Genomic DNA, 12989 nt, shown 5'->3' with positions numbered 1-12989 from the left:
AGGAGTCGTCAGGCCCTTGGGGCCAGCGAGTGGCGTCCCCAGCCCCTTTCCCTTATCGTAAGTGTAACCAAGGGTCGGACGCCTTCCTGCCCCTGATCCCACCGCTTTTCATTAACACGCAGTTAATCTGTCTGGAGTCCCATCAGAGAACTCTGTGGAGTCAGGCAGTGCTTTCTGCTACCAGCCTTCCCACCTGCCCAAGGCCCAGAGTCTTCTGGAATGTGAGGAAGGGAGCGGATTTTCCTTACATCCCTTCCAGAGTTAGTCACTGTGTCCCAATTCTTCCTCCTGTCTCCTACGGCCACTGGGTGTCCCCCTGTCCCACTGCCCCAAAACAGGGACCATCTGTTCCTCACTCCCTGACCCCTTTAACTCAGGCCACTGCCTTAGAGCAGAACCTCGATGCGGGACAAAAACCCCAGTCACAGTTATGAGAAGGTGTAAGGACTCGGCTGGGGGTCGCGCCCGTCCTCTGGGGGCACCCCAGCCCTCCTGGCTTCCCACACGTGCCTGCCCACCCTCCAGACCCTCCCCTCTTCTCTCCAGCTTCATGCCCCAAACCTCCAGACCCCGCAATGCCAGGGGACTGGGGTCAAACTGTCACTTTATTTTGCGATGCGAATTCATTCTTTTCCTTGCTCATCTAAGTAGAATAGGCAAATGTGCCATCACAGAGAATTCCCAAAAGACTTGAAAGCAGGTTTTCTCCATACCAGCCTGGCTCAAATCCTTCAGCAGCCCTCTCGCCCATCACCTGGTCAGAGGAAGCAGGGGACCGTTTCTCTTTCTGATACACACGCCTGTTTGCATGGGCAGCAGAGAACTTGCGTTCTCCCTAACAGCCAGGCTGAGATGCGAGGCGACTGTCCTGGGAGTCATTTCGTCGGGGGAGTCTCAGCCTCTCTCCCAGCCTCCAGCCTGGCAGCCTTGCCCTTGCCCTCAGCTGGAGCGGGCAGCGGGGTTGCGGCCCCACCTGGGGACAGCTCTGATGCGATGCTGGCAGGGGTAGGCGCCGGATTCCAAGGCCTGGGCCCTTACCCTCCCCCCAGAAGCAAAAGTGACTTGAAGTTCCTTCCCACCCCCACCCGGCCTCCCATCACCACGTGAAATTTCTAAAGGGGGGGGGGCGCTAGTAAAGTAAGGGGGCAGAGAAGACAGTGTGAATGCTTTCAAGAAACTTACAATAATTTTAATTAGCATTTCCCTTCCATTTAAAATCACAAACTTCGCTACTTAATCAAATGTCATGCTTAAGACACGCTTGCCTCCTTGGGAGAAAAATGAACAGTGGCAGCTTAGTTTGGCTTTGGATGGATTTTAAAAATAGCCATGCCTGTGAAGGCCATTAGGTAAATGGCCTGAGAGAGCTTCAAAGAGGGCCTCCTGGGGGTCGGCCGGCTCCTTTGTTGGGAAAATAGGGCAGGGCAGAGGCCAGGGGGCTCAGAGAGTCCATGCCAGCCTGTGATTCCAGGTTCCAGGGAGCAGACTCCCCCCCCGGGGGGGGGGCCAGGTGATCTTTCCATGGTGGGTACTTCTGAAAACTTCCCTATGTCCTTGCTGAAGCTGGTACGCGGGCATGTGCGTGTGCGTGAGAGAGACAGAGAGAGAGAGATGGGTGGGGGACGACTTACACCCCGCCCCCCAATTCCCAAGAGAGGAGGAAGGTGAACAGGTAGGAAACATGAGATGCCATCAAAGTACAAGAAACCAGTCACACCGAGGGCGAAGCATCCTCACGGGTTTGTTATTGTTCGGCGTGTAAAAGACGACAATGTTTCAACAAGAGGGAAAAATCCAAACAAACAAAACAATGGGATTTGCCCTCTTTGGGGGAGCTGGAGTGGTGTCATCAGTGCCCCCCCCAAGTCTCACTTTCCAGCTGGGCGGGGCTGGGGGCGACCGCCCCCTCTCCTCCCCGCCTCCGGGATTTACGGGGACGGCACTCACTCGGCGCCCGCCCGCCGTGTAGCTTCCCCCCCCTGACTGCCCCTGCTTATCCTGACTGCTGCTTCCAGAAGACACTTCAGTTCTTGGCCCCGACGTTCATACCTGAGGTCTCATCCCCCAAGACACGTGCGTAGAATTCAAGGGGTCTTTACACTTGGATGGTGAAAAAGTTACAGCCGAAATCCAGCATTTCTTCCCGGGAGAAAGGTAGGCAGGTGGTGTGACGTACCTGTGACTGTCACGCCGAGACGGCCGCCCAATCCCGTGGTCTCGCTGCCGCTGTGGACGGGTCCCAGTGGCTCTGCTGCGCATCTCCACACCCAAACTGTGGGGCGTTCTGGATCCGCCAATTTATTACTTCACGTAATTAAAAGAACGTATTTCTCTGCCCCTCTACTTTACTATGTCAAGAATTTAATGTTTCGAGCATACGTTTCAATATGCCTGGTTTCCTAATAATCCTGTGCATTTTACTGCACTCACTCAGAAGCGTCCTCACACGAGGTCCCGCACAAGGCTTGCACAGGGCTGCAGAAGGGGGTCCCCGGAGCAGAGCGGCTCCTCGCCCAGCAGCTCCTCCAGGGATGTTCTGGAAGCACCTCTCTGGTGCAGCACCCCCACGTGTTCCCGCTAGGTGGCAGCAGTGAGGGCATCGCTACTCCCCTGGTGAGGGGGTGGGGGGTTCAGCCTGCTGTTCCCGGACCTCCCTCTGGGATCTGCCCCAGACCTCTGGGAGAGGGCTCCCGGGAGAACACCAGCCAAGAGTGGTCACGTAAGCAAAGTGCTGACTCAGCCTGTGCCGTCTTTAGACAGTAACAGTGAATCCGATCTCATTTAACCCCCATAAAAATCTCTGTGTGGAAGGGAACATGGAATCCATTTCACAGGTGTGAAAACTGAGGATGTTGAGGTTAGATCATGTACCCAGGACCTCACAGTGAGTAAACAGCTGGTCTGCCCGAGTCAAGACTTGGGTTCTGGCCACCACACCTCTCTGCCCCTGCCCTGTCTCCTCCGGAATCTTCTTGGGGAAGCAGGCCACCCCCCACCCCCCACCCCATCCTCTGGCCTGGGCAGAGTAGACCCCTGGGCTCTCAAGGACCTGGAGGCTCAGGGATGAAGAGCATGCCTGGGAGTCTACAATCCCAGCCGTCCGCACTCCACCCCGCAAATGGCTGCCCCTCAGGGAGGCCTTTTCTGCTAAGTGGCGGTCTCTCACCTGGGCCTGGGGGCCGTGTTACAGAGCTTAGCTGGGGGGGCACCTGCATAGATCATCTCCCTCTTCCCCTCCCTGGACCCCCACATCCACACTTGCCACACAAGAGCTGCACTGGCATGATTTCTAGGGCCTTTGGTTTGGCACCTCCCTCGCAGGCAAGGAGAGTTGAAAGCAGGGCTTCTCCGGAGTCAGCAGGTCTAGCCTTTAATAGGGGGGTTTCACTGGACGTCCCTTCTCTCAGGGACAGGGGCCTTCCTCCTCTAGTCAAGGCCGTGCAAATACAACCCACCCGGGTATGCACAGGGGATGGGGAAGGGGCCAGGATGCGCGTGCGGCCGAGTGGGAAGCTGGGGTCCCGAAACTCCCCAGCGACCCCTCTGGAGTCCTCCTCCTCCAGGGCCTGGCCCAGCAGCATCTGGGGCTGCCGGAGGCTCGGCCTGGGGACTGCTCGAGCGTCAGGATTCAGAACCGACCCGGCTGGGCTGGGGCAGAGGTGCCGAAGCTCTGACCAGGAACGCAGGGACTTCCTCCACCAGGGCCCGAGACAGGGGCCCAGGCCGCAGGGGGAGAGCGAACTCTCCCCGCCTCCCAGACTCCGGCGGCCGCTTTCGCGCAGCTCCGCCTGGAGAAAACTTTCTTGGAGCCCCCGGCCCAGACGGCCCCCGAATGCTTCCTCACGAGCGCCCCCCGCAAAACCGGCTCTCCGGGTCCACTGGGCGCACCAGTAACCGGGTCAGAACCTCGAACTGCTTCGCATGCCATCCGGTTACCGTGGCAACACCATCCGGCAGCGCCCGGCGGTCCAATCCGAGCCCGCGGCTTCTCTCGAGCCTTTCCCAAGGTGGGGACCGGGACGAGGCTAGGCTTGGGGAAGGGGCGGCCGGGGCCCCGCCTGCCGCGGCTCCGGGGCCGCGCACAGATGCGCGCGGCGAAGCGGGCCACCATGAGGCGGGGCGGCGAACGGCAGCCGGCGCCGGGCCGGGGGCTCGGGCTCCAGTTCGAGGGGCGGGGAAGCGGGTGACGTGAGCCGGGCCGGGCGGGCGGAGTTGGGACCCGCTCGGGGAGGCGGGGGCGAGCGCGCGGAGAGACAGACGCGCGGAGGGAGGCGGCTGAGCGGCGCGGCGGCTCTGCGGCGGGCGCGGTGGGCGCGGGCGGCGGGGCCCCGGGATCCCCGCGCGCCTCCTCGGCGCGGCGCCGCCGCCGCGCGTCCCCACACCCCGCGCTCCACGGCGCCCTCACCCCGCGCGCCTCCGGTGCCCGCCTCCTGCCGGCCTCTGGCGCCGCGGCCGTCTGCAGAGCGAGCGCTCAGACGGAGCCCCCGGCCAACTTGAGAGGCGCCGACCGGCAGAGGAGTCCCAGGCAGAGCACCCCGTCCCGGCGGCCCGCGGAGAGGATCCGCGTCCGCCAGCGTCGCCGCCGCCCGCACCCCCGGACCGCGCCGCCCCCTCGGCGCAGGCGAGGGCTGGAGCGAGAGTCTCGCCGCGAGACGCACAGTGCGCGGCGGCGCCGCCCGCCCGCCTCCCTCCTCGCCGCCCCGGAGGGCGAAGCCGGCGCTCCTCCGACCCTCGCTGCGCGGTCGCGGCGCCGGAGCGCGCCCCTCCCGGGCCGGCAGCGGGCGCCCCCGCCTTGCCGCCGCCTTCGCTGGGTCGCCCCCGGAGGGGGCCGCGAGCCCCACGCCCCGGCCGAAGGATGTGCGCCCCCGCGGGCCGCCCCGCCTGAGCCATGCGCCCCAACGGCGGCGGCGCGCCGGCCGGCATGGAGCCCCGCGCGGCCGCGCTCTGACTCGCTCTGCGCCCCGCGGCCGGCGGGCGGCGGGCAGCGGGCGGCGGCAGACGGAGAGCCAGAGACCGGCGCCGCGGGACGGAAGCGAGCGGGCGCGGACGCCGCGCAGATGGCCGGGGCGAGCGAGATCTGAGGCTCCGCTCCCCGAAACGTGACCATGTGGATTCAACAGCTTTTAGGACTCAGGTGAGCGACCTGGCCCGCGCCGGGGTGCGTGTGGGTGCGCGGGTGCGTGGGTGCCGCGCTAGGCTGGAGCGGCGCTTTCCTCGGTGTTGCAAATAAAGGGACACCCTCCCTGCTCCCCGCGAGCGGCCGGCCGGTGCCCCGGAAGCCCGGTCGGGGCGCTAGTCAGGAGCTCGGGGCCCCGCGGCCCCGCGGCTCCGCAGGGAGCGGGCTGGCTCTCCCAGGCTCCGCGCGCCCGAGTCCGGGCAGGGGTGCCCGCCCCAGCTTCCCGAGTACCGGGGCCAACCGGACGCGCCCGCGGCTCCCGGCGCCAGCAGCGCAGTGTCCTGGCCGGCCGCCCCGGCGCGCCTCCTCCCTGGGGCCCGAGCGAGGCGCGGGCCGCTGGGCGCGGTGGGCTGTGGACCCAGGGCGGGGGCCGGGGCTGCCGGGGAAAGCCAAGGCTCCGGGCTCCCGGCGAGAGCTTGGCAGGCGGAGTTGGCGGAAACCGAAGCCTAACAGCCACTCTGTCCGCCTTTGCCCATCCTCGGGCCCCGGGGCTGAGCAGGGGCCTCCCGGGCTCCCAGCAGCCGATCCAGCTGTTTGCCGGTGACCTCCGGGCCCGACGGGCGCGCACAGCTGGCGGGCAGCTGGGGCGGGAGGCCTTGGGGTTCTGGGGGAGCACAGGCGGGCACCCCCTCCTTGCCTCACACAAACACCCTCGGGAGCGCCCGGGACTTGTCTGTGTCCCAGACTCCAGGGCCGGCAGGAACCGGGGGTTCGCGCTCGGGGCCCCTGGTAGTGGTAACCAGGAAGACCCTTTTCGAGAAACTTTGCCCGCCTGTCGTGGAGCTCGGGTTTCATCCCCTGCCTCGAGAAGCCTCGGACCCAGCAGGGCGCAGTTGCCCCCCTTGGCGGCGCAGGCTGCCTCCGAGCCGTCGCCCTCCTGCCGGGGGTCTCGGCGGAGCTGGTGCGTTTGGGTCCCGGGTTGCATCCGAGAGCTGGGAGGACATAGGCGGAGGCAGGGGAAGCCGGCGTGTGGTTCTCGACTTCGTCCACTGGGATGCACTGCGCTCCCGCGTTGGGGAGAAAGGGGCAAGTCGTTGCTGGAGCCGGCTGCCTGAGCCGCCCCCACCGCCACCCGATAAGAGCTGGGGGGAGGGAGGAGAGCGAGCTGAAGGGAGAATCAAGTGCGCGTCCTGATTTTGAGAAATTGGAAGAGGACGGAGCCCGCCAAGCGTTTTCAAGCCACCCTTGATTTATGAGACAGTTCTCCACTCCCAGGGTGAAGGCATCTAGTGAAAATTGCCAAATGTTATTATTGGCATTTTTCTGGAAAGCGGCATGCCTTCCTTCGGTGACAGGGTCTTGTTCCCCAGTGTGGGCTTTAAAAGGTTAATCCTGAGGAGAACTGCGTTGGGTATTGGCTCGGCCTGAATCGATGTCCTGTGCTTGGACTGGTTCACATTTAGGCTCAGCCATTCTGGGACGCAGACTAAATGGAGCAAGAGCAGCTCTGCCCGGGTGACCCCTTCCAGGTGCCCTGCCTTCTGCCTCCCCGGTGTCTGCCAGACCCCAGGGCCTCTGGAAAGATCAGAGGGGTCCCCGCTCCGCGGAGGGAGCACCTTGGTCTCCCAGACACCTCCCGAGCTGCTGTCTGGCACTCCATTTCTGATTGACTGCCGGCAAGTTATTTGAACCGACATCTTTTTTTTTTTTACTAACTTGCTAGATGGAAAGATTTGGAGAAAGAGAGAAGAGTAAATATCAAGGAAAGAAACCTCTCTGCTGGTTCAAAATTCACTAAAACAGTTCCTCTAAGGCATCCCCAAGTGAGATCTACTCTAGATTTTGCTTCAGGAAATAGTTCTGTGGGTGATTTTGAAGTTTGACCTTTTGTGTTTTTCCCTTCAGTGTTAGCACAAGAGATTTTCGGTAAATGTGTCTCTGAGGACAAGCTGTCACCTCTCTGGGAGGATGACAGGAGCGAGCTCTGTCATGTCTGAGAACTGTCCCCTGGCCAGGAGAAGGGGCTGTGCTTGGAGGCTCTTTGCTTTTGTGTCTCACCAGGCACAGGGTAGCGTTGGCGACGGAAAGCCAGCGGGTGCTGGCCTGAGCCCTGGGGAGGCGCTTTTTCCTTTGAGACAGCTCATCGTCTTTGCTCCCAAGCCCCTCCCTGGTTCCCCGGTGAGCGCTTGCCGGCTTCAGGCCCGGTTAGATCAGGCAAACGTGGAGCCTGGAGCCCAGGTGACGAAGGTGGCTCTGGGCACGGCCTGAGTGAGGGCTCCCAGCTCTGGCTTCCAAGACAAAGTCTGGGCTTGGATTTTTGCTTCTGCGTTGGAAGGGAGCTGTGTGTGTGAAGCCGTTTCTTAGGAGGCAGAGCAGCGTGAGGCTTTCGGAGCTGTTTTTGTGCCTTTTCGGTGGTAGTTGTAGCAGAACTCCAGAGATACCTTCTATCCGCACAAATGAAGGCCCCTTGTGAAGGTGGCCCCGGAGCGCGGCCAGCTGCGTCGGAGCTCACAGGAAGCAGCTCCCGGAGCCGCGTGGAGGGGACGCTCACTCAGCGAGCGACGGGGACTCTGGAGCTGGGCTGCCTGGGTGTGAGCGGCCCCTGTGGCCACAGCCTTCCACGTCGCAGCTTCGACAGGGGCTCGGAGCCTGCAAGGCACCTGCCAGGTGCCACTCGAGGGTGCCGCGGCCAGCACCGCACTCCTCCCGGGCATGTCCTTTGTGGTCCCTCTGCCTGAGGTTCTGCTGCCCCTTCTGTTCCCGAGGCCCTGGCTGTGTGTGCGGCGGGGGTGGGTCTGTGACAGCATAATGGCATTCTCTTCTTTCCTGGGCTGCTTCTCAGTCCCCAGGCCCACTAGACACGCTGTACCACATTTGGGCTGCACTGCACAGTCCCGGGGGATCGCCTGTCCCCGTCCCGGCCTGTAAAGTCCTCCAGCAGCTGGGGACGAGCAGCCAGGCTTCAGAGGCTGTCGGAGTTAGAGTCTCTGTCTGCAGACACTGTCCTCCCGGTCAGCTGTGGCTCGCACCCATTTCCAGCTGCTGCCACCAAATTGATTGCGACTGGAGTCCATCGGGTGTCAGTGGCCGTGAGGCTCACCAGCACCAGTATTACTGGAATAAATCACCACTTTAAGAGGCAGCTCACAGCTTTTCTACCACACGGGTGCCTCCCCCTCCCCTCACTCCCGCCCTCCCCCCAGGGGACCCACTGTCCAAGCAGAGGAGAGGGTAGCCAGCTCCTCCCCGTCTGTACCTTCTGTTGATTTATTTTAATCACCTGCTTCCTTTTCTTCTGTGCATCGGAAAGAGCGATAAGTGGGGAGCAGGGCAAGGCGGCTCCCAGGCTGAGACAGCCCCACGCCTCCCTGAGACGTCTGTCTCCTGGTCCCTGGAGAGCCAGCAGCTGCTTCCCCACCGGCTCCTGCATCCTCCTCCCTGGGGTCGCTCACATGGCGCCCTCCTTGTCCCCAGCCCACCAGCCTGGGCGCCATCCAGGCGTTTGGCAGATGTGGGCTGGAGGTCCTTCCTAAGTCCTTCCTTCCCCGGGGCTTTTTGTGGGAGAACCACAGGGTGCCGGGAGCAGGTGGGGGCAGCCGCACCCCGGGTCCTGACGGACAGGGTGGACATCAAACCCCGCCCCTACCCCGGCCGACCACTGCGAAGCTTCCCAGAGCCCAGGGTCTCCTGTCTGGGGTTACGTAAGAGTCATCTGCTTCCCATACGTAGTTGCCAAGTTTTCTTCAAAGGGCTACAACTCAGTAGAGACCAAACTGATGTAGAGATTAGCTTGGAAAGCCAAATATATCCCTGATCTAGATTTTTGTGTTTGAAGTCTGGCTCGAGAGGGTTTCTCCTGGCTGATGCCAATCAGACATGAGGGGGAGGCGGGAGCAAGGCTGGCTGGAGCTGGAGCAGGCAGACCCCGTGGCCCACTGACTCTCTCTCCCTCTCTAGGACCCCCTTCCAGGAATTCAAAGGAGTCCATGAGTCAGGAGGCCGCCCAGTGGGAAGTGGTGGTTATATAACTCGGATTAACTCTCAGTTAATAGAAAGTCGGAGGCTGCAGTGCTCATGTTAGAGCTCCGGGAGCCCTCAGGTGGGCGCCCTGGCTCCCCCGGTGTCCATCCACATTGGGTCCTGGATTGGATCTGGCTACCTGGAGGAGGTGTGACTGCTGTGGCTCCCCATTGTGGGCAGCACTCTGTACCCATCAGTGAACCAGGAATGGTAGGGAGCTTCTCAGGGCCAGGTCCAAAGCCCCTTCCAGGAGAGTGTGCAAGACTCAGCCCCTACTGCTGCCAGTGGGCAGAGGAAGGAAGCACGGGGCAGCCCCCGCGGACCTGCCGAGTTAATTGGGATGCCCAGATAGGTGCAGGGAAGTGGCAGGGCAGTGAGTGTTGCTACTCCTTGGAAAAGGCCCTGGGGATGGCGAGAGGCCAGAAACCCACCATTCAGAGGGTCTTCAGAGTTGATAAATAACTCCAGCATGACTCAAGGGGAACCTGGAGTGGAGGGCGGTGGGTGCAGTGCCATCCATCCTGTGCATGCCGGCCCCAGCCCCCTGACCTGGGCACCATCCAGGTGTTGTGTGTTGGCAAAGAACAAGGTCCGGCTGCCGGGCCACGGCGGGCTGGGGGGCAGGCCTGGGGCTGTATGTGCATCTCCATCCCCTGCGTGCACTCTGGAGAGGCTGTCTCTCTCTCTCCCCTCCCACCCAAGACAAGGTGGGCGGCTGCCGTGCTGAGTCCATCTGTGCTTCCCTGCCCACCTCCCCCTCCCGCCCCGTTCACGTGCTCCGTTTGTCCACTCGCTGGGACTTCTGCCATTTGTGGCACTTTCTCTTGGGTGGCCGGCCAAGGAGGGAGGGCCGGCGTGCAGAGCCCATGGCCTCTCTGCCCTCCTGTCACTTCCGGCCCCTAGTGGGTGGCCACCTAGACCTCAGCCCACCCTCCCCACGGAGTTGCTGTTCAGGCCCGGTGTGACCTCAGGGGCTTGTGGGAAGGGCGCACCCACAGTGGTGCCAGGACCTTGCGGCTGGCGATGGAGACTTGGGGGCGTGTCCGCCAGGGACGCTGGGGCGTCTGTGTCCAGGCTTCCTGGTTAGTGCTGGGGGGAAGCTCTGGGCTCTGGACCAGGGGCTCGTGAGGGCAGGGACTGTCTCATCCTTTGTCACCTCTTGAGAAGAGCAGTGCCCCGTAGAAGATGCTCAGGAGCTGGCTGTGAGTGAGTGAGCTTGTCTGCCTGGCCCAGCGCCCTTGCTTTACAAGTCTCGCCCTTCTGGTAACTCATCCCCGAGTCCACACCTAGACCCAGGAAGGCAGTGCCCATCCAGGGCCAGCCTTAGGCCTTGACCCTGTCCTGCCCCAGATAGATACCACACTTCTTCAGCCCCACTTGGTGGTGCTCGCAATTCCACCATTAGAGAGTCATTCTTTTGGCTTGACACTTAGTCACGGTGGGCATGCAGACGTGTCCGGGAAAAACTGCCCCACTGAGCGCTTTCAGTTATCAGTTCAGCAGGAGGGAGGGCATCTGATCTTTAACTTAAAAGGAAAGGTGAGTGTAGACTGGAAGAGAGCACGAGGGCAGGTGCACGGGTCTGGCGGTGTAGTGGGGGAGCCAAGATGCCACCGAGGGGGGACTGGGAGACGTTAGGGTGCAGACTCGGGCAAGAGGCGAAACAACCTGCCTTCCAGTGGGTTGAGGGCTCCCCTTCCCCTCGGCTTTCTTGGGAGACTGGGACAGTTGCTGTACCCATGAGGGACTGACTGAGAAGGTTCTGGTCAGTCTGTGAGTCTGTGGGTGGGCAGGTAGAGGAGACCGGGGACAGTCTGTGACACGCACCCACCTTAAGATGCGTCTGCTCCTGTCTTCCATGAGAGCTGTGGAACTTGTACTGCGTTTGATAAAGTCCGCACGCTGTTTTTTAAATGGAGGTGTCACTTTCAGACAACTTTTTATTCGTTTCAGTTGTGCAACGTGATGAGGCCATCCTTGTGTGTGAATGAAACGAGCAGCACCGTCGATCTAGTTGACATCCGTCACCACACGTAGTCACAGGCTTGCTTTCTTCTTGTGATAAGAACTTTGAAGATCGCTCTCAGCTATTTCCAGACATGTGAGGCAGAGGACAGACCTGCAGTGGCCAGAGGTGGGGGTGGGATGGGTGAGATGGGGGAAGGGGGTCAGAGGTACAAAGTCCAGTTATGGAACAGAGAAGTCCTGGGGATGTCGTGTACAGCGTGGGGATTGAGGTCCATGAAACCTGCCTGCTGTCCATGTCTGCGTGCAGACCTCTGTTTCACTCATTTCGTTCACACCTTTAATCCGTTCCTTAGTCCCTGAGCACCTGAGGGTAACTCAGCTTTGACCAGATGCCCCGCAGACCTGGAAATGAGTGGGTCCCTGCTCTCAAACGCTCCTCACTCCAGTAATGGAGGGAGAATATGTGAGCAGGCAAAATGACTCGTACTAGGAGTGGAGACCAGCATTGTTGAGTAAAAACAGAACATGTGCCATGTTTGTATTTTGAAAATTTCCAGTAGCCACATTAAAAGAAAAAAAAAAGGTGAAATCAACTTGAATGGTAAATTTAATTTTTCCAACATATGCAAACTATTATTTCAGTGTGCGATCAGTATAAAACAGTGTGAATGAGCGTTCGTTTTCCATTCTCACCCTGCTCTAAGTTGTGGAAATCAGGAGCTTTTCGTCCCAGACCATCTCCCCGTGGACCTGCTACCCTTGGGGGACTCAGTGGGCACGTGGGGTTAGGGGCAGCCACATTGGATGCTTTCCTACGGAAATTCAGCCTTGAGAAAAGTGTTTAGAGACCGCCGCTTCCCCAGGCTGTGTGCGACATTGGCACCATTGCTGCATTGGTAAACGCTCCGACGAGGGCCAGCCTGGCCAGCAGCCCTCACTCTACAGTGGACACGTGCGGAGTGCCAGCTCTATGCTGGGCCAGCGCCAGGGCCGGAGGCAGGAGGCTGAGCTGGGGTGGGGGCAGCGGCCGCTGGCGTTGGGGGCGGGGGGGCCCACGGTCTGGAGAGGGAGCTGGACCGTGCAGGCAGGGCAGGTTGTCCAGCCCTACCAGGGCACTTCCCAGCCCATGCTGTGATGAAACGCTCTTGGGGACCTGAGGAGGGACTGCTCATTTGTAACAGAGCTGTCAGGGGCCAGGGGGTTCAGTGGATGGAGAGGTAAGACCAGTGAGTCAAAGATCTTGCTGGACGAGAAGCTGTATCACCTGCTGGGAAGGAGAGCTGCCCTCCTGGAAGGTCATTTCCAGAGTCTCCACCAATGTGCCCCACAACCAGCGCCCTGAGTGAACACACCCTGGGATGACAGACATCGGGGTGGCCCCTCGCAGCTCTGACAGGGTGCGTTCACTGGGCCGGACCTGAGGCTGGGGCCCCCAGCCTCCCCCCGGCCCCCCAGCTCCTGTCACCAATGCTGAGAGCCTGTGACACATCGGGTCCACAGGAGGAGGAATGATGGGGAATCGTCAAGGTCTGGTTTCAATGAAGACCTTTGAGAACCTTGTTCTAGAAGTAGGGGTGTGTGTGTGTGGTGTGTGTGAGGGGAGTGATGTCTGTTGGGGAACATATATGGGTTTCTGGGGTGTGGGTGTGAGTGTGTGTATGTGGGTGTGCATGGTGTGTGTTGGGGAGTTTAGGGGCCAGTGGGCATCCAAGCATTTATGATCAGGAGCTCCAACTCCGGGTGAAGAGACCCGTTTTTTAAACAGAACTCCCCCTGCAGGAGGGAACCTGCTGAGTTCATAGGACTGAGAGTCTGGGTAAGGAAGCGTGGAGCACACCACATCAGGAACCGGGCTTCTAACACAGGCGCGGACAGGCAGCTGATT

General features: G+C 61.1%; 1 protein-coding gene across 1 annotated transcript in view; it reads left to right on the top strand.

Moving 5' to 3' along the window:
* The first annotated feature begins 4255 nt into the window (after nucleotides 1-4255).
* AJAP1 (adherens junctions associated protein 1) overlaps nucleotides 4256-12989 on the top strand; it is a 103042-nt gene continuing 94308 nt past the window's right edge. Inside the window, exon 1 of the mRNA XM_072975863.1 lies at nucleotides 4256-5134. Within this exon, the coding sequence (XP_072831964.1) occupies nucleotides 5106-5134 (29 nt within the window). The 5' untranslated portion in view covers nucleotides 4256-5105. The remainder of the gene's footprint in view (nucleotides 5135-12989) is intronic.

The sequence above is a fragment of the Vicugna pacos genome, chromosome 13 (assembly GCF_048564905.1).
Source record: "Vicugna pacos chromosome 13, VicPac4, whole genome shotgun sequence".
NCBI classification, from domain to species: Eukaryota; Metazoa; Chordata; class Mammalia; order Artiodactyla; family Camelidae; genus Vicugna; species Vicugna pacos.
This window is presented reverse-complemented; position numbering and strand designations above follow the sequence as displayed.